We start from the raw sequence: 22,716 nt of genomic DNA, 5'->3' as shown, positions 1-22,716 counted from the left end.
AGATTTTCTACATAGACGATCATGTAGTCTGCAAAGACAGTTTTATGTCTTCCTTCCCAATCTGCAGACCTTTTATTTCCTTTCCTAGTCTTATTACATTAGCAAGGATGTCTTGTATGATGTTGAAAAGGAGTGATTGACAGGGGACATCTTTGCCTTGTACCTGACCTCAGTTGAAAAGATTTGCGTTTCTCACCATTAAGTGTGATGGTTGCTCTAAGTTTTCTTCACCAAGTTGCAGAAGTTCTGCTCTATGTCTAGTTTGCTGAGAGTTTTTATCATGAATGGGTATTGGATTTTGTCAAATGCTTTTTATGTATCTATTGATATAATCAACATTGATATCATCAATAACTTGTTGGTATGATGACTACATTAATTGATTTTTGAATGTTGAACCGGCCTTGTACACCTGGGATAAATCTCTCTTGATTGTGGTGTATGATACTTTTTATGCACTGTTGGATTTGATTTGGCAATATTTTGTTGAAGATTTTGCATATATGTTCATAATAGATACTGGTTTGTAGTTTTCTTGAATGTCTTTGTCTGCTTTTGGTATTAGGGTCACGCTGGTATCATAGAATGAGTTAGGAAGTGTTCCCTCGTCTTCTACCCCCTGAAAGAGATTACAGAGAATGGTATAATTTCTTCCTTAAATGTTTGGTACAATTCACCAGTGAACTCATTGGGTCTGATGCTTTCTGTTGTGGAAGGTAATTAATTATTGACTTTAATAGATACAGGTCTATTCAGATTGTCTATTTCTTTGTGTTTTTGCAAATTGTGTCTTTCAAGAAGTTGGTCTATTTCATCTAGGTTATCAAATTTGTGGACATAGAGTTTCATAGTAGTCCTTTACTATTCTTTTACGATCCGTAGGATCTTTAGTCTTGTCCCCTCTTTCATTTATAATATTAGCAATTTGTGTCCTCTGTTTTCTTTGTTAGCCTGACTGGAGGCTTATTGATTTTGCTGGTCTTTTCAAAGAACCATCTTTTGATTACATTGATATTCTCTATTGATTTCCTGTTTTCAATTACATTGATTTCTATTCTAATTCTTTTTTTTGGGGGGGGTTAATTTCTTCTTTTTCTATTTTCCTAAGGTGCAATTTAGATTATTGATTTATATCTTTCTTCTTTTCTGATATATGCATTCAATGCTATAAATTTCCTTCTGACTATAGCTTTCATCATGCCACACAAATTTTGATAAGTTGTGTTTACTTTCTTATTCTTAGTAGTCCCAAGAATAGGCTAGAATTTGGAAAATGTGACGCTGAGTAGATGAGTCCTGAGGTGACAACCCCTGTGGATAATGAGTGAAATTTCCCAAAAAGTAGGTGTTAATTTCAAATGGTGGAGAAATACAGAAGGGCACTATTTCTTAGAGAGAAAAGTAGAACTGGACACAGAAACAAGGTTAGGAAGTGAGGTGGCTATAGTATACTGCCTGTGAAGACTTAATTTGGAATTTTTTTGACTATGGAAATATTAAGTATCCATTTAATGGGGTCAAGTTTTTCTCCACAATATATCATAATTCTCTTTTTTTCCTCTAGTGCTTAAGAACAGCCAGCTGCATGTCTATAACTTTGTGAATTGGCAGTAAAGACAGAAATGACACAAAAATTAAAAGTAGAACTATCATATGATAATCCAGAAATCCCACTTCTGGGTACTTTTCCAAAAAAATTGGAATCAGAATTTCAAAGCAACACTTGCATTCTCATGTTCATTACAGCATTATTCACAATAGCCAAGATATGGAAACAACCTAAATGTCCATTGATGGATGAATGTGTAAAAAAGTGTTGTATTTATATAGCATACAATATTATTCAGCCTTCAAAAAGAAGGAAATTCTGCCATTTGCAACAATCTGGAGGACATTATGCTAAGCGAAATAAACCAAATGCAGAAAGACTAATACTGTATGATCTCACTTATATGTGGATTCTAAAATAGTCAGACTCATGGAAGCAGAGGGCACAATGGTGATTGCCAGGGGCTGGGGGCCTGGGGCTATGGGAAGGTGATAGGCATAGGGTACAAAGTTTCAGTTACGTGTGATAAATTAGTTCTGGATCTATAAAGCATGGTGCCTATAGCTAACAATACTGTATTGTATACTTAAAATTTTCTAAGAGAACAGATCTTATGTTAACTGTTCTTACCACAAAATAATAGTAATATTATTAACATATTAAATGTACTTATATTAATTATTATATTTGTATCAATACAACAACAATATATTATTATTGTTATTTTTATAAAGGGAGTGAGAAAAAACTTTGGGAGGTGATGGATATGTTATTGCCTTGATGGTGGTGATGGTTTCATGGGTGTATACATATCTCCAAGCTCCTCAGGTTGTATCTATTAAATGTGTACACCTTTTTACATGTCAATCATACCTCAATAAAGTGGTTTTCTAAAAAAAGACAAAATGACAGAATTATCAAGAGAAGTGAGGCCCATCCTGTGTTCCACCACTCCCCTTTTGACCATGGTCTGTTCTCTGGAATCCTCTGAAAGGCGGCAGTGATGCACCAAGGAGGAGAGGGGCGAACGATGTTTCAGGTGATTAGCAACTGGCAATGACTCAGAAACAAATATAAACTTAAGTCATCTCTTTTTTCCCCAAATATACAATAGGGAGGTGACTCAATAGGGAGAAACACCTGACCCTTTGGTTATTTATGGAAAAGGCACAGATGCCTTAGTAATACAATTATTTATTTTCTTTGCACATTATAGAAGAAGCCATTCCATTACATCTGCGTATTTTTTGATAAACAAACGTAGACACTAACCATCAGCCAACTAAGGGATACTCGGTGATTCTTTTATCACAGCATATTGAAGAGCTGCTTCCTTTTCTCAATTTCTGTTTCTATGAATAATTTACAGAGTTGTGCAACATGCAGATGACACATGGAAATCAGACTTATGACTTTTATGTAGACCTTGTTGTTTTTTGCCTGTAAATTGCCTCCAAATGGTTTCGAAAGGAATAGTGCTTCAGACTGCTTTCACCCAACAAGAGCTACCTGAAAGCATTTACATCTAATATTGAGGAAAGCCTGTTTCTGGGCTCCTCCATCCTGCCATTCAGATGGACTCTATCAGTTAGTATTTCTTCTTGAAGACAAATTCCACTGGGGCACAGAGAGTTTAGGATTCTGTGATGAAAAGGTAGAGGAAGAAAATACAAAAGAGGACTGTTTGGAAGAAATCTGGAGCACCCTAAAAGTCACTGTAATTAAAACACAGCAGTTTGTAATTATTCTGAAGGAAAAAAACTGGTAAGAAAGGCTCAGAAATACTATTGTGGTTACCCAAGGCCCTGCCACATTAATTCAAATTGCCTCGGACAGATATGGTATCCTCAGATGGACTGAAAACTAGTTGGAAGGCCTGAAACAAAAGAAAATGCAATATAATTAGGTGGAAAAAGCAGTGGGTTTGGAGCCACTGGACTTCGGTTGGTTCCACCATTGACTAACAGATTGACCTTTGCCAATTCATGGACTTCTCTGTGACTCAAATTTTGAAACTGCAAAACAGGATACTACCACTTAACCTTGGGCTAAAAAGAATGTGTGTAAAGGTTATTTCTGTTTTCAAATGCTGCTCTCCACACCCCTCTATTTGCCTCTTTTTCTCTTCTCTCTACACAGAGATAGACAACCTCTTGCCTAACTTCTCCACTATCCCTCTGCTGTACTGTCATTTTTTTCTTTCCTTTTTTTTTTTTTGTGAGGAAGATTGGCTCTGAGCTAACATCTGTTGCTAATCTTCCTTTTTTTTTTTTCTTATCAAAGACCCAGTACATAGTTGTATATCCTAGTTGCAAGTCATTCCAGTTCTTCTATGTGGGATGCCACCATAGCACGGTTTGACGAATGGTGTGTAGGTCTCTGCCCAGGATCAGAATGTGCGAACCCTAGGCTGCTGAAGCAGAGCATGCGAACTTAACCACTCGGCCATGGGGCTGGCTCCTGCACTGTCACTTTTAAATTGAAGTTCTTCCTTAGTATACAGACTCTTAATGTACAAATTTTGGGTTTTTTAAATCTCCTAAAGCCAGCATTCAAAGTCATATTTATAAATTAACCCATTAGTATATTCATGTTTAGTGTTTCTTCAAATTACACTTCAAATGAAGAAAAACGTATTCCTCTCATTACCCCTTTGCTCTTTAGTTACCATCGCGTCTTCTTGGCTTCTGTTAGCTAGCCTAATTCCCTGTTCAGATTCTTGGTCTCAGTAAAGTGGTCAGACACAAAGGGGTTCATGGAGGCATTCCTTCTATGAAGTCAGTCACCTCTGTGACGGTTTAGAAATATTCCCCCAATTGCTCAGGAATAATGATTGTACTTATGTTTCACCAGTAAACAACTGGAAAATAAGTTAAAAATGACAATTTCTGAAGCCTTCTTCAGAAGATTCTGATTCAGAAAGTTTAGGTAAGGGATCAAGAATTTGCATTTTAACAGGCATCCCAAGTGATTCTGATGCAGGTGACCCACAAACTACCCCTCCAGAAATGTTACTAGAGATTATCTAGGCAATTCCAAGAGTAATGTGGAGTTTTGAGCACTTGTGGTTTCAAAAAGGATATTTTATAGAGAGGAATATTAGTGAAAGGTTTTTTTATATTAAAAAAATGTGAGGACATTATCAAAGCACAGACTTAAGTTTGGACGGTAGTTTGTTCACTTGATGCCTGTGTGTCTTAGAAAGGTTAATCTTACCTACTATGTGACATAACACCGTGAGCCACCCTGAGGGGTTTATTAGAGGGATGAAATACAGTCATGAACCACATACGTTTCGGTCAATGATGGACCGCATAGACGACAGTACCGTACAGCCTAGGCGTGCAGTAGGCTACACCACCCAGGTTTGTGTAAGCACACTCCATGATGTTCCCACAACGACAAAATTGCCTAATGATGCATTTCTCAGAATGCATCTCCTTCGTTAAGTGATGCACAACTGTAAAAAGAAAAAACCAACTTAGGCATGAAAAGGAGGATAGAAACATTAATAATAATCTCTTTAGTACGGATAATTTCAAGAACTAGATTAGTCAACTAAATGAAGAAAAGCAGAGCCCAGATTTTCCATAAATTTTTGTTCCATAAATCAGTGTTTTCATCCATGTGAAGTATGAGGGGTGTGTTTGTCGGCACCCAGTGACATACCTGACAGCTATGTCATAGACGCAGGCTAAGGAGCAAGCAGGAAACAGCGTCTATGATCAAATAGCAGTTATCAAACAATAACAGTAACTCAATAAAATCTGTATTTGATTTAGCAGAAAGAACTGCTACTAAGTGTAAATACAACATAATAGCAAATATTTTTTTCTCATTACACTAACTCATTTCAGACAACCCCGACCCAAAAAAACCAAAAAACACAAAAAGAAAATCATCAGTTACAGACTGGCTGGAAATGAATTATGTGATTTTCCTATTACCTGGGAGCCATCTTTTATTCTGTGCAAGATGGTCTCAGGTAGACTACAACTGCATTGATTATAAATTTATTCTGTCTAGATTTTGGAATTCAGTGAAAGACTAGCTGAAGAATGCAGTGGCTTGTATCTTTCTCTCTCCCCATCCCATCAAGTATATATATATACACACACACACACAATTTATAACATTTATACAGATTGACTGCATAACAGTGTAAAGCATACACATGTGTGCATGTGTGTGCCATTCTCAGATTAAGACACTTTTTGGTAAGAGAAAAAGTTTTCAGTAAAATTTTCCAATATTGAAAAGCGCAACACAATCTTGAGAAGTACTTTTATTGCAATCTGAAGGCAAAGGGTTGGATCCTCATCATCTTTGTATCTCAGGTATCTTGTGAGGTGCCTACAAACGTTAGACGCTGAACAATATTCATTGTTGTTGAACTTGACGTGATCTTCTTTGGAATAACAAGATGTAGGCAGGTCTCAGTGAGATTCTCAAGGAAGCAATCATGTAAACAGTCCAGATTTGCCCCGAGTTCTGTTTTATCTTTGTCTAGTTATATTAAGATAGATCATATTGTGTTGCAATAATAGAAAACTCCCACATCTCAGACTTAACACACAAAAAAAGGTTTATTTCTCATTCAATTAAAACCATTTGTGAATACAGGAGATCCTCCAAGTCCTTCATGTGGCAACTCATGATGTAGGCTGTTTGGCTCTTGTGTCTCCACAATCTTAACACAGTCCTCTTTGACGATCAGCCAGCCGGGGAAGAGAGCTTCGGGCTGGCGGGCCTGGCAGCGGTAATTGAATGTTTTGCCTTGGTCCTGACACGCATCACTTCTGCTCACAGCGCATTAGTACTAGCAGCGTTGCTCCACCTAACCGCCATGGGGTAGGGAAATGTAATCCATCCTATGTCCTAGAAACAGAGGAGAACTGGGTAGACTAAGAGCAGAAGTCTCCACCATACAGCTTAAACGGTTCCCAGGGAAACACATGACAGAGCAATAAGGTGCTTTTAAGAGGAGGAAACCATAAAAAAATAATAAATGGAGGAACAAACTACTTAATCAGAAATAAAATGAACAGACCTTAGATGCTGATTATGAAGAATTTCTCGGTTTGAATACATTTTTGATCTGACTAAAGTTAACTTTAAAATCGATGTGAATTTATTTTAAAACAAGTTTTTAACGCCATGTGTCTAATATTCTAAAGCAATCTATCTTTCCTTTGTCAATTTATAGCTGAACAAGCAATTCTAAACAATAGAAACTGTGATGACAGAAGGCCTGGCGGGAGGCTGATTGAAATGCACTGTTCTGAAGCAGATCTTCACTGCCATTAAATAAGATATTCAATCATTGGGACTTTGATTAAAGCAATTTTTATTCCTTTGACTATATACATTTTTTTCTTAGAGAATTCTTAGGAAAACATTATAACGTAATATAATTATAATTTAAACTCATCCTAGGCCAAAGCTTGAAGTATTGCGCCAGTGTACTTTCTGGTCATTCCAAAATCTCTGTAAAAGGGCTGCCAGAATTGAGTTGATTCTCTGAGAGTTCTCTAGAATAACTTTTCTCTGGGACTTTTTCAACACTGGATCCCAGATGGATTAAGAAATTGACCAATCCCAACTTGACACATAAAGCTGACACAGAGAATTTAGAACTAAATTGTTAACATAATTTACGATATTTAGTTTCTTCCTCAGTCACAGAGGTGTGATTAAACTTACTGGTCCAGCCATTGGAGTTGGCTAGAGATCCTTGAATGAAAGGAAAAAAGTGTATGAATTTATGAAAAATGGAAGCCAAGCTGAATTTTAACCTTTGTATGAAAGAGTCTTTAATCACATAATTAATCTTCTTGTTTGGATGTCATTTAGGATAGTCTGAAATACCATCTGCTGTGGGAGAGCTCAAATGCAGTACTTTCTGGATGTGCTGGACTAGGTAAAGTCTGAATTCCCCTCCAGACCTAGGATTTGATGTGTAGACAGAGCGTGCAATTTTGCAATCCACAGAGCCAGAAAAGGATTTAATATTACATTCAGAACTGTACTCAGATTGTCAAAAAATGTTCAATAAAATAACATTGCAAATCATACTCAGTTAAACCAGCTGGCAGAGGTAGCATGACAAAATTGAAAAATAAAGCATATGGGACGTAGTGTTATTTACATGTTTTCAGGGCTTACGCCCTGGGTGGCTCGCCATTTACAAGACAGCAGCTTCCACCCGTCCCCTCTGCTTTAGGTTTGATACAAGGCCAAGTCCTCCATCTGACTTCATATGATGCGGTCTAGTTCAGATTAGTATTTGTCACCACTCTTCACAGCAGACAGGAATGCAGCCGATGGGGGAAGGAGGAAGCCAAGAATCAGGGACTAAGTCTGTTGAGGGAAACATACCTGAGACCGTCAGAACAGTGGAAAATGAGGTTGCATGGCAGTCAGATGCTCACGGTTAAACAAATTTTAGCTAACAGTTGAAGGAAAGAACATTTTAGAATTCTCAAAATATTTGCTGCCACCGGAAAAAAAAAAGTCATTCAGTAAGGCATTATCATGCACCCTCTCTGAAGATGTTTTACAGAAGTCTAAGCTTCTTGCTGAGAAGCTAATGGGACATCTGGCTGAAAGATGACAGATCATAAATGCTTTTCAAATAAATGAAGACATGGCTTAAAATGGAAGAGAAAAACTAGCAATCAGAACAAATGAATCAATGTAACAAAAGTATTTTTAAAAGCCAAAAACGAATTCTATCAATACTAAAAATAATAACAAAAATTTTAAAAGCAAAGGTGATGGAAACAGCATCTTTTTTCTTTAAGAGCACAGGACATAAACTCTTAACTATGGGCCAGACATTGCTTAATGGCCTTATATGTATTAACCTTCAAAGAACCTTATGAAGTGAGTTCTACTGTCTTTCTAAAACTGAGGAAACTGAGGCACGGGAGAAGTTAAGCTGATAAATGATGGACATGACATTTGAACCAAAACAGCCTGGCTCCATCCTGCATCAACTGTGATAAATTATGAAAGGGAAGAAGGCAAATCCGCTCTGAGTAAAGTTTTGTAATGGGAACAACACTCTGTCATGCATTTCCAAATTACTCAATGTGTGATGTAATTTCTGATGTTAATATCACTAGTGGGCTATATCAGTTTCAATTAATAGGTGAAATCTGAGGAAAGGAGCTAGTGGTTCTTGGCTCTGTGTTGCGTTCTATGACTAAGATTCAGAATAGAATGAAATTACTTTATTCAGCCATTTCTACTTTCTTCTCCAAAAACGTAAGGTTATAATGCTCATCACCCCATCAAGTTATTGATTTGGACTGATGATTTCCCTTAAGAATTGATTAGAGCTTGAGAGACAATTAGTTTCCTAGAAAAGTCTCTATTGTTACATTATATGACCTAATATTGTAGTAACTGGTGTCTTGACTTTATATTCCAGCCAGGCCTTCTTGTCATTTAGCTAATGTCACTCCAGGTTAAATCACAGTATTAAGTAGTATTGATTTGCTTGAGTTGTGAAATATAAATTTTTTCCCATCAGGTAAACAATAGCAATTAAGTGGAATTTGACTTAGAAGGAAAATGATTTTCCCACAATCAGCCCCATCAGCACAAGCCCTGACATTACAATAACCCACGGGCTTAGTGCAGGCTTCGGTGACGCACTGCTCAGCATAATCTGGTTGCCAAGGGGCTGTGCCTCGAGCTCGTACTGAGAAACACCATTAGCATCCTTTGAGATATATTACAAAAGTGAATCTAAACAGAACGTATGGCTAGGTTAAATAAAATAGGTACATGTAGCTGGCAAAAGGAAGCATCTCCCCTTTTGAAAAGCATAAGCTTTGGCATCAGGAAGACCTGGGTTGATCCCAACTTCATACTTTAAGAGCAGTGATCGCAGGTGAGTTACAGAGCCTCTCTGAGCCTCGGTTTCCTCCTCTAAAAAAAACTGATAAAGGCATCACCTAGTTGTAACATGTGTTGCACAATACCTGACACAAAATAGGAGCTCAATACATTTTTTTTTTTAATGAAAAGCTACTTCTCAACAAATTCAATTATTGGGGATGAGGTCTGAATAAAATATTTTTGAAGACATAATTTACTAGACATTATTTTTCATTAATCAAAAATCCATTTTAGAAGACAATGCTTAGTATTCAGTTTCTGAATAATTTGAATTATTATGAATTGAATAATGAGGTTATTCAATTTCTGCTCAATTTTTAAAATTAAAATCATATTGATTTCCCAGGTTACTCTCAAAAGGAAACCAAAACTGAATCCATAGTATTTCCTCAAATGTAGGAGATGAGTTTCTGATGTTTAGGATAACTTGGGCCAGAGATCAGAGAAATCCCTTCTCCTTGAAGGCACTAAACTAGAAATGCACCTAGCTCCAAGAGTCATACATTAGTCAGAAGGGTTTTTCAATAAGATCTCTTTTACTCTTTACTTATAATAAAATTAAATAATATATCAACAGCATAGGATTCTCAACCTTCTGCTGGTGCAATAACTTTTTTAAAAGTGTTTCACATGCATTTGTACTCGTGACCTGCCTACTCCCCACACCAATCTTAAGAAGGGTGGAATGAAACAAATTTGACTGTGTTAAAGACCAGGGGAAATAACCCGGTCACTGCTTCTCCCTTGCTAAGGGAGTTTCTAGATTCATACTCTCCAATATGGTAGCTACTAGTCACACGTGGCTATATACATTTAAATTATTAAAATAAAAAATTTACTTTTCTCACTCACATGAGCTACACTTCAAGTGTTCAATAGCCACATATAACTAGTGGCTACCATATTAAACAATGCATATACAGAAAGTTTCCTTCAACTCTAAAAGTTCTATTGGGAAGCATTGTGAAATGATTGATAGTAAAGGTATTCAATTATAATTTTTCTTTCTCATTGAGCATATGTACTAAGCTACAGGCTTCCTCTTCTTTTCTCTTATTCTTTAAGAGAAAAAAGTATGCAAAAATACTTACAGCACAAAATGTAAGACTGAAGACCATCTCATGCCTTTATTCCCACTCCTTGTTTTGATTTAGTTAAATTATTCCATGGGAATGGAATTGCTCCAACCTTGGAGTCCCATGTTCTACTAGTGAGCTTATCAAATTCATCTATGTCATAGAGGAAAGAAGGATGGCCACCTGACAGTGATCTCAGCTTGTTGAAAGAGCATTGCCCCAAGGTTATCTAATACATTCCACCTCTCAAGAATTTATACTAGTCAACTTAATATAATGATTAGAACAGCTATTTAGAAAAGGACAGGCTGGAACAGTTAGCTAAGCCAGGGAGTTCTAGGCGATGCGATGACCCTTTTCTACTGCTCCTGTTTGGAATCTCTTGGATTTTGCTATTTCCTCTCCCTCACATCCCAACGCTCATCTTATTTATGCTTCCTACCTTGTTATTTGTCAGTGTTCACCATAATGGCAGGACTGTTGGTGCCACATGGCAAGGAGAAGACAGAACAAACTTTTCATGAGGGCTGAGAAGCCCCTGTCTCTACTCCATAGAAGGCTAATGAAGGCTGAGAAATTGTTGGTCCATTGTGCCCCAAGCAAGGCTATTCCTTCATTACCCTGTACCTAGGTCCTATTTACTCTACACTCTAACTCAGTCAGAAAATGCCCAGAACAGCCTGAAGCTGCATATTCTTTTGTAGCATACACAATTCTGTATGAAGAGATTCACAATGAGCTCAAAGGCTGGGGGAAAAAGAGGGGGTACCTTTTTTACTTCCACTTTTGCCACTATCACCTTGAAAGGATTCTCTAAGAGATTGTGGATATTCATAATGTTGAATTCTGTTCCACAGTAAACCTTCAAGGAGAGACACTGGCTTGAGAAGTAAGTACAGTCATGAATCGCTTAATAAAGTGGATATGTTCTGAGAGATGCATCATTAGGTGATTTCGTCGTGCAAACATCACAGAGTGTACTCACACAAACCTACAAGGTACAGCCTACTACACACCTAGGCTGTATGGTATTAATCTTATGGGACCACCATTATATATGCAACCTGTTGTTGACCTAGATGTTGCTATGCGGCACACGGCTGTAATAGTAAAGAGAAGCAGGCAGGCCAGACTTTGTCACATAGAAGAAAAGGGGTAAGAAAGGAACCCGCTCGCTTCCAAAAGCTTATATACATACCCACTGGAGATGTGCAGGTCTCTCAGCCCTTCGTTTACCAACTTCCTCCTTTTCTTCAACCCAGTTCTACTTTTACCATCTGTACGTGATCCTGTTAGTACCCTGCTCCGATGACAGAAACCTGCACCGATGACTTGACTCTATTCCTGCTACATGGTGTATGTTCCCAGCATCCAAAGTGAAATTATGAATGCATTTTCCCATAGAGACATTAGTTGGCTCAATAAATTTAGGTCTTAGGAGATCATTAGCTGTAATGTGCAGAACTGATTATTTAGGAGCAAGAATGGAAGCAAGGAGTCACTTAGGAGACTATTTTGAGAGTCTAGGCAAAGTCTAGGCTTTGGTTAGGGAGATAGTAGTGAGAATGAATGCAAAAAAGTAGATAGACTCAGGATAAATCCTGGAGTAAAGAAGACAGGATTCATTTGAAGTAGGGAGTGCGGGAGAAAAGAAGAGAGAAATGGGGAGGGATGATACTGACATTTATTGAGATGGGAAATAGTAGAAAAGACAGAGAAGATCTCTGGTGGCATAGGTGGGGTGGCAATGAAGAGCACCGTTTTTGATACGTTAAGTATCACATCAGAGTGGAAATATTAAGCTAAATACAGGACTCTGAACTTAAGAAAAGAGAACTGGGCTGGAGATACAAATTTGGTGGTCTTTATGGAAAGTATATAAAGCCATGGAGTCAAATGAGATCATATAGAAAGAGAGAACTAAAAATGAGGGCACCAGCCCTGTTACACTTAAAGTTAAGGTCTACATAACACTGCATTACAGCTTATATAGAATTTTTAGGCTTCCCTGGTAGATTACTTAGTATGTATAACAGAGAATATACATCTCAAATTCTAAGGAATAAACACATTCCTGAACACGAAGAATTCTTCATGTGGGGAACTGCCAGCATGAAAAAGGGTTTATATGAGTTAGAATCTCTGTGACACTGAGAAACAATTTCATTCAGATAAAACTGAACATACCTTACTCTTCAGTAACTGTAGCTGGTTATTTACCTGGACTTCTTGGAAGCTACAGACCAGAGTTTTATAAAAAATCTGAGTTGATATTTCTACCTAGTTTACCTCATTTTACGTAACTGCTATAAACATGCCAGTTTTGATTTGATACAAAGTGTAAAAGTCTTTTCCCTGCTTTGTGAGAAAAAGAGAGGATATTATAAGAAAAATAAAATACGTTGCTTAATTTTAGCTATCTAAAAGGCCACGAACATAAAAACCTATCAGTTTGCCTGTAAAATTATAACATAAAATGAATTTTAAATAGCTCAGAGACAATAACTAAAATTTTCCTAATTGAATCACTATTTAACATTTTTATAGTTTGAACTATACATTTTTGGCAGTAATGGAAAGCATACAAAAAGATAAAAAAAATTATAGGAAAAATGTTTCATAAAAGGTAGTGCTTTCTACAGTATCCAGCAGTTACTAATCTTTTCAGAAAAGAATATCACACAAAACAAAAACTCAAAATTCATTACAAGAATATCCTGCCACTAGGAATTTTCTATAGTCTGCTTCAGTATCTGAGCTGTGTTGAAGTCAGTGATTTTTACATTCTGTGGCTTCAGTTTTTTCTTTTTAAATCAGCTCCCAGACTTCTGAGAATTGAATGTTTACCAGGACTGAGTCAAGTTTTCCTACCTTTTAAATGAATTTGTTTCTTGATTTCTGTGTATTTCTCAAAAGTATAAGACCAGTTTGTATCACAACTGGGAGTCAGAGGTGGATTGAAAGAGACTACCAGATATTCTTTAGCATCTGTTATCACCAGGACTCTCACATCACATTCCCTAGTCTGACCCACTCCCAAACACCTCTCCTCTCCTCACCCATTTCTACTGGGCCCTCTGAATCTCCTACTCTTGATCAAAAAACCCTATGCATACAATCTTTTCTCCAAACTGTCTTCCTCCCTCCTTGTTATAACTGAAACCTGATGGACCAGGACCAGCGAGTCGAACTTACCTTACAGCCCATTCAGTGGGAGGCTCTTTCTCATTCTTATGGCCAGGCTCCTCAGGGCACCATAAGAAATTACTTCATAATTTTCCACATGTTCTTCCCTACTTACAATCTTAGAAGACCTTCTAAATTCTGTCATTTCTATCAATTTAATAGCATTCTAGATTTAGTCATTCTAGTAGCATTCAGAAATGCAGAATTCATCTTAGAACGCTCCTAAGTTCTGTTGATTCATGGATGGCTGGTTATTATTTTTGAGAGTTCCTTAACTTTCTTATAGGACCTCATTTAGAAACATAGCAATTGTAGTTAATCCTTTAAATTAGTAGTCAGAATCCATTAGCTCGGGATTATAGTTGATTTATATTACAAATGCAATGGTTGATTCAATTATTTATGAACTCACCATTATATACTGAGTCCACACCACAGGCTAGGTACTATGAAATACTATAAGGATAAAATACACAAAACAGATGTGGGCTCTTCCTTCAGGAGGAGATAGATATAAACAAATAAAAATTATTAATTATAATTGACAATTAACACAAAATATTATTTAATTCTTTAAGTGCTCCATAGGAAAAGTCTAGTATGTAAAGTTGGGGAAGGTGGAATTTAAAGGGGATGAACTTGTTAGGAATGGATGCTTTTGGGAAAAAGAAAACAGAAAATTAGATGAGAGCAAAGAAAATTTTACAAGCTCTTTTCCTTCTATTTATATATACCAATGATTGATGCCCAAGTAGCCCCTGCATTATGGTAGACTGGGTATATAAAAATGTTTCTTCTTTGGTTGAATAAAGGGAATAGTTTTAGTTTTGCTGGGCTTAAAAAAAATTCTGGCAGTCATAGCTGTGAGCGCTCATATATAGTTTCTGCCCACTTACTATGATGCTGGTGGTGATGCCTACAAGCAAGTGGGAGACACAGCAGAGTTGGTTACTGGTATGTCAACAGAAGACTAGGGGCTAAGGGCTTTGATCCAACTCTCCTTTTGCTCTTGGAGTTTTATAAACGTTTTCCAGGTTTTTACATATGGTTTCTTTCCTAATTCAGTATTTATTATGAAAAGACTATCTTTTTAATTCAGTGAATGAATAATTCTTCTGTTTTTATTGTTCTTTAAAGCATAGATAGCATTTCCTGATTCCACTCAGTTTAACTGTGTCAGATAAATTTAAAAGTTATACTTATAGATACCTGACAGTGCAGAATAATACCCATCATAGGGGCATTGTTCTGGTTCTGATTTCAAAGCAATCACTGAGCAAGGTTCCTTTGAGTTGGAACATGAATCAGCATTTAGCAAAGCTGAGTTTAAACCTCTACTCCAGATTCTGAGGGACAGAGAACTTCTAAATAGGGCACTGTTTGTTCATAGTTTTAGGTATCTGTGATTTACTTGGCTTTGTTAGACAACAGGGGCTTCGGTTCAGCTATATTTTTAACATTTCTTAAAATAAATCAAAGAGTGTTCCCATTTTGGATGTGGATTACTATGGTGGAGGAAATGAAGAACTTACAAGTGCCGAGTATCCAGGGATTATGCGCTGGGCTCCGTGCTGGATTGCCTTGGTTAATATTTTTTTGGTTGCATGTAATAGGAACTGGCTCTGGCTAGCTTAAGGGAAAAAAGTAAGTGGTGCTGGCATATTGGAAGAATATTTGGGTATCTCATAGAATCCAAGACTCAGGAAAGGCAGGGATCAGGCAGACCTCAGAAGCAGAGTTCATGTCTGTCTCCCTAGCGTGAAGTGGCTGCAGCGTCTCACCATTTGACTCTTCATAGGAGGCCCAGGTGGGGTCAGGTCTTTCCCTGTGGATCAGTCAATCAAAGTCAGAGCGGCAGGATAATACTGTTTAGCCAGTTGTTTGTGGGCAACTACACCTGTGTTTTCTGGACAGTTCCCAGAGAAAGGGGAATTATTGTGAACTGGTGGCCTCACCAGTGAGGTCTACTATGTATGGATTTTACGAGCTTAATTTAATTTTCACAAAAAGCCTATGAAAGTCATGATTTCCACCTTACAAATGAGGAAACTGAGACTCAAACTGGTTAGGCAACATGTCCTACCCTCCACAATTAGAATGCGGCAGAGCTAGAATTCCAACTAGGTATATAAGGGGGCTTAGTCTCCTTCTTGAAAGAGTGAAATAATGTGATAAGACTACATGGGGCAGAAACATCTAGGTATTTTCTCATGGAGAGAATATCTGGTATCTCCAGGGTACTAGAAAGTGTAGGACTGCATGTTGAAAGCTCTGGGGTTGAACTGCAACTCCACCTGCTCATCATGGGCAAGTAAACACTTAATTTTTTCCACTAATAAATATGGATATATCATCTCCCTCACAAGGTTATTTTAACTTTCACATGTTATTGAGATTGGGACAAAGCAGATATTCATTTTTAGGAAGGAAAGAACTCTTCTATTAATGAACCCTCAAGCATGCTACTAAAAATGGAGTCACAGCAGCTTTACTATTTAAAAAATCTAACTACTTTCTTACTTTCAGCCTTTGAAAATGGTGTCTTATTCACCTAAACATAAAGGTAGGCAATGCTACATAACAAGAGTTCAGGAAATCATACAACAGGCAAAGAAAATACAAAACATCTGACTACCTCTCTTTGGGACTTTGGGAAAAACTCTTCCCTTTGATCACAGCACAATACTTGATCATCCAAGTCTCTTAGTGAACCCTACCTGAGATGGTCTATGTCCTTTTGATAACCAGAGCAGAGACAGAATACAGTTCTTAATGTGGAAATCTATAACTTGAACATCATTCAAACAGATTATTAGCTAATTCAGTTTGGAAGGATTAACGCATTCAAATAATCAATCCTATGCCCAGATGATTAATCTCAGTCATCTTTAAGGACAGCTCTGTGGGGAAAAAGCACCACAGTAACACAAGAGGTTATTATTGTGCACGGTGGATGTTCTACAATTACTCATAGACTGATCAGTATCAATTTGTTCCAAATTCCTTCAGACTACAATAAGTCTATGTCAACAGAAAAGTTGGAACCCCAAACGAAAGAAGAAAAAATCATTCTGTGGTAGTAGTAGGTAAAAGATGGCGACTACGATATTCTCTTGACCTCCCCAGCATCTCTGGGTCTTAGTTCAGCGACCCTCTATGCTTCCTTTTCATCTAAATCATATCTGAATAATTTGTAAAATAACCCATCATTTTAAATTTGATGACAGAGTCAAGTAATTTTAAATATAACCATAACATTGTGTTACAGGTATGTTCCTGAATTAAAAGCCCTTCTCCCCTTTTTACTCTGTTGCAATTCAAGTCAGTAGTCTGCTTGCTTTAATTTCTTATTTAAATTTGTAAGAGAAAAAGAAGTGGTTATTAACATTTAAAGATTCTTGGTAAATATTACTGTAAATATTTAAGGGGAAGTATACATTAAAGACAGCATCATCCATGGATATAAAAGTTTAAGAAAAACCTTTTAAAAAGAAGAATTAATTAATTTAAAAAAAGGATTAAAGGAAGAAAAGTAATAACCAAATAAGTTTTTGCAGCTCTTTTTTATTACACTGAGAGATCCCAGAAAAGTACAAAGCCCATGAAAGTAGAAGCATTTCAAAAAACAAGACAAAACACTTGCATACAGTTTAATGACAACATTTTGGTTTGATGTTAAAAAACCTCATGATTTCACATTGAAGCACACTGCTCATGAATTAAGTACATTCTGAAGTACTGGAAAGGATTTCATCTCTCTCATATCTGAATCTGAATCCCTATAAATGGCTAAGTTATCTCCTCTTTCTAGAGATCAAGTTCATGGTATGATTCATAAGAAAAATGATTTTATCGATTCATAGTGACTTTGAAGAACAGAAATAGAAAATAAGCATATATCACACACATATCCCTTTAAGTGGTACATCAGATCAAAGTTGAGTTAATATAATAACTCTTAGTGTTTTTAATTGCTGCCTTTGAAAATACATAGATCCCACTACAGAAAAGAGGTTTAGTAATATCAGAATGATTCTCTATCATGTCAGTGTTTTATATACATGTTACATAGATAAATAGGTGCTGTTGAAATCCATGCTGTTTCTATTCTCAAAATCAAATAAATGTATGATTACATTCTAGAATCTTATCAAGAGTCACTGTGAAGCAATAAGTAAAGATATTTATTACTTTTGCCAAATACAATATAACAGGCCACCAGAGGCTATAAACTTTATTTAATTAACTTTTGGTTATGTGGCAATTTTCAATGGCTTTTGGGTCATATCATACTTTCTGTTGCTGCTATTACTACTAATAAAATAATAGTAAATGTAAAGGAGAAAACAAAAGAAAATAAATTAGATCTCTTGATAGTTCTTCTAAATGTTGTTTTGGTTTATCCTTGAAGTAGAAATCAATTCCCCAAGGTTTGGAAAGAAAACAAAAGCATCTTCATAATTCACAGCATGTATTTTAGAGGTCTAATGATTTATCCATTGCCAGTGTGGGTCAGCTTGTCATGTTCTCTTTATTCAATGTCAACCGGTTCTGTAGCTATTAAAGCACTTAACTGCTTCTGAGCACAGGAGAGGAATAATTCCAAACTGGACAGGCTTCTTTGGCGGATGACTTGATCAAGCTGTTGATTTTTTTTAAACAGAGAGAGAGAAAAAAAAATACACTTAATTGAGGGATAAAGAATATCATGCCACTACAGCCCACTAGAGAAACCTTTTTAGATGATGGATTTAGAAAATCAAATAGTGCTTTAAACTCAGAGACAATGAAGTCACTATTTCTGGCCTATTATCTAAGATGAGACGATAATCATTACAATTTTATAATTCATGCTGGTATTGAGCTATTAGAGAAATACCATAAATTTGATCAGAGTCATTTTAGAAAATACAAAATAGTATAAAAATACCAGTTCTTAATGAATATACAGACCAAACATCCACAAAGATCATATAGACATAACAGATGCAAAGAGACAAAGAAATATACAGTACAGAAACATAGCATAATTATAGTATGCTTAGGGTTTATCAGGACAAAGGATAAGTGAGGAGATAATTTCCTGAAATTAGAGAAAGTTCTTGGGAAAGGTGTACTTTAAGAAATATTTGATATTGTTGAGACTTATTTGACTTGGTCTTCCTGCTGAGTTAGAGATTTTTTATTAGGATTGCTTTAATGTATTAATAAATTAATCTGATAAATCAAACAAGAAGTTTAGTAATAAAAGTCATATAATAAAAAACTTTCTAGAGGTAAAGATTATTGAATAGATCAAGAAAAGTTTCTAACTCTTCTGCCCTAAAATAGTTGCCCATGGTGTGAAAATAACCAACAACACATTGCCTATAGGTTACAGAACAATGGAGGAACTCAAAAGAAAGCCAAATAAATTCCATTTCACAATATATACCTGTTATATTTATGTAAGTTGACATATTCTTCCCACAAGCTCCCCCTAACATAAAGGGAAAAAAAAGACAAATCCAAACAAGAATTCTCTATTAAATACACTTCTATAATCCACTGATACTCAAAATGACTGAAAAATTGGAAGACTAAAATTTTGAAGTATCCTAAGAATTAATCATAGAAGAATGTATTATATTTAGCAAAATGTTCATCTGAAAAGGTTGAACACTATTAAGACTCCCTTGGGGGCTGGCCCGGTGGTGCAGCGGTTAAGTTCACACGTTCCGCTTCTGGGTGGCCCCGGGTTCGTCGGTTTGGATCCCAGGTGTGGACATGGCACTAGTTGGCAAGCCATACTGTGGTAGGCGCCCCACATATAAAGTGGAGGAAGATGGGCATGGATGTTGTTAGCTCAGGGCCGGTCTTCCTCAGTAAGAAGAGGAGGATTGGCAGTAGTTAGCTCAGGGGTAATCTTCCTCAAAAAAAGAAAAAAAAAAAAGACTCCCTTGAATTCTAATAATTTGGGATTTTAATATATGTACAGAAATAGAATCTGCTAATCCTTTTTCCTAGTCTTTTTTTTTCTTCCTCTCTCAGATGATACTTTTAGCTGACAATACACCTTCTGCTTACAAGTCTCTATAACAAGACAGCTCATTACAATGTAAACCCCATGAAAGCAGAGATCTTGTGTGTTTTGCTGACTATTGTACCCCAGCATCTAGAAGACGGTTTGGCGCATGTTAGACACACAATAAATATTTGCTGAGATTGAATGAAGCAATAAATACTTAACCCCAATAGGGCAGGGCAATCTACTAGGAAATGATAGATGTATTTTTAATTATAAAAGTAAAAGTAGGTTTAATCTAAACTAAAAGATACATAGGAGATTAAAGATGAATTTTTAAAAGTTTCATTTAATATATGTAAAATAGATTGAACTCTAAATATTCACAGTTTTAAAACTTATTTTGCACTTGGCCCAAATTCAAATACTACAGAAGAGTGTACCAACCCCCTGTTCCAGTCCATTCCCAGTGGTTTCTGTCTACTTTCGGATGCTTTCAAGCATGTAAAGATAAGTCTTTAAAAATATTTGGTCCAGATCTTATAATTGTTAACTCTGGGAGGGTTCACACAATCACTTTGTTCCACTGCCATTACTGGAACTTTCCCGTATCTCCTTTTTAAGTAATTGCTTGACTGTATTCCGTGATTTATTTAGCCAGTCTCCCATTGACAGGCATGTCAATTTATTCCAATTTTGTCTTCTTGTTTCTGGAGCACCACAGAAATCTACAACCTGCACTTGGCACTCCCTTTGGAAGATGTTCAACGTTTTCTTTTGGGCTGATTCTAATATATGGAATCTCTATGTCATAAGATTTGCATATTTTAAATTGTGACAGATATTTCCACACTGCTTTCCAGACTGAGGGTACCAACTTATCAGTCCTATCTGTATTGTATGAGAGAATGTTTGCCCTGTTTTCTTCTTTTAAATGGTTGCATAGTTTTCCAATGTATATTTATAATTTAACAAACATAATGGACATTTTATTATTTATCTAAAAATTATTCTATTGATAGACATTTGGATTGTTCCTAATCTTTTGCTACTATAATCAATGCTGTACTGAACATCCTTCAACATAGGCCTCTGCACACCTATGTTAGTATATCTTGTAGAAATTGCTTGAGCCAAAGAACCTGTCATCTACAATGTTTCTTCCATCATAAATCAGGTTTCCACCTATGCATGAACCTGTCTTTAAGCTCCCTAGTCCCACAGACAATTCGCCTATCCCTATACAAATATAATGCTGTCTCAATTTAACTACAATTTTATAATGTCACATATTACCAACCATACCATCAAATATTTCAGAAGAATAAAATTAGTGAACACTTGTAATAAAATTGAATGTAAAAAGGAAGTCATCGGACTGCAGATAATCTGATACCCTTTTTTCATAAAGCACAAAAACCAAGCAAAATTCAAAAGCATATTATTTTGATGCACATCAACAAGCAATCAAACATTTCTTTTTAAGGCGAGGAAATTACACAATCGGAACGGGATGGCTGTATTTGGAGGGTACAGTCAAGCAGGATGAGCTACACAGGTTCATTCTGGAGGTGGCTTCATGGCTGCTTTTTCTACTATTATGCTTCCTAACTTAGGTACATATGTCATATGTGCTGGCTTGAATAATTCAAAGTCTTTTAGAAGCCCCCTAGAATAATCAGGAGTTCCACTAAAAACAAATTTGACCTAATATCTTAGAACTTATGGGAGTTAAAGGAAAAACTTTTCTTCTTTTGAGGGCGTACAGCACAAACTCCTACTGTGTAATGTAACTAGCATTCACTAGTAACTGTTGCTAAGTAACAATAATCACCTGGATTTCTGCATTCAGAATGAATATTCTGTAATTCTTTGAAAGCAAGGATATGTATAAGGACAAAAAAAGTTTCTATTTAAACACACCAAGCACTTCTCTTCTCTTGCTTGTGTGAGAAGACACCCTGAAATTAGCGACTACAAGATGACGGACACACTGGTTTTGGGTTTAGGCAGCTGCGGGGCTCACTTCGCATCTTTCACCACGCCTCCTCAGAACTGTCTGCAGGCAAGAATCCATTAAATAAACAGGAGCTCAACACTTTAAGGAGCAACACGGTGACACTGATACTCTGTGAGGAGGAAGATAAACTGAGCCATCACAGAGCTGAGCTTCCACGGTGGCGGGTTTTCCTGGGCATGGTACATAGGATCACGTCTGTGAGGGGGAACATTTGAGGCCTTTCTCTCAAAAAGATGGTGAATTCTTCTCTCTGAAACAAGTACATCAAACTGATTTTCTTGGCGAATTCCTGAATTTCAACAGTTTCTGTTTTATTAGGCATGACCTTATTATCCTTTATTGAGGCAAGAAGAATTTTGGCAAAATATACAACTCTTTTTTCCTCTTGAAGAGTGGGGCTTAGTTCTGTATTTGTGGCTTTCATTTCAAAGTGAACCAAAGATCTGTATTCTGTGACTTCATGCTGACAATATTACGTCCAGAGTAGCTGTGGCAAACATTTTTGGATATGGGATTTACAATCACTTCACAATAATGTAGCTCTAACTGCTTTGTTTTCCCTTCCATTTTCTGTTGCTTCAGCTGCTACTCAGCTCTTTCAGATACCTGAGAAAACCCTGGAAATTCTGAGGTCTCTGAAATAGACAACTGGGTTTTATAAATCTTTTTTTCCCCTCTTTGTCATGCCTTCAGTTTGCTGGCATACTGCTAGAAAACCATTTAGAAGCATACTACTTGCTAAAAGTTAGTATTAATAAGCTTAGGGGGAGAAAAAAAGAACACATGACTTCCCAATAGTTCCCTGTATTAGATTTATGTTTCCATTTATATTTCATGCCACAGCAAAAGAAAAAGAAAAAGAAAACTTCTCTAGATGTTAGCTTTTATTTCCTAGTCACCAAAACACAACTTGATGGATGGTGAACTTACACTGGTCTAAAGAGCAAAGTCAATTACAAACAAATATGGCCTA

The 22,716-nt window shown here is 36.5% G+C and overlaps 1 protein-coding gene across 14 annotated transcripts in view; it reads right to left on the bottom strand.

Moving 5' to 3' along the window:
• Nucleotides 1-17,263: 17,263 nt before the first annotated feature.
• Nucleotides 17,264-22,716, bottom strand: part of CCDC91 (coiled-coil domain containing 91) — a 331,952-nt gene continuing 326,499 nt past the window's right edge. For all 14 annotated transcript variants that reach the window (XM_014846902.3, XM_070494038.1, XM_044775280.2 and 11 more), the window contains one exon: nt 17,264-18,361. In XM_014846902.3, the coding sequence (XP_014702388.1) occupies nt 18,251-18,361 (111 nt within the window). In that variant the 3' untranslated portion in view covers nt 17,264-18,250. The remainder of the gene's footprint in view (nt 18,362-22,716) is intronic.

The sequence above is a fragment of the Equus asinus genome, chromosome 22 (genome assembly GCF_041296235.1).
Source record: "Equus asinus isolate D_3611 breed Donkey chromosome 22, EquAss-T2T_v2, whole genome shotgun sequence".
NCBI lineage: Eukaryota > Metazoa > Chordata > Mammalia > Perissodactyla > Equidae > Equus > Equus asinus.
Note: the sequence above shows the minus strand (reverse complement) of the source record. Positions and strands in the feature narration are given on the sequence as shown.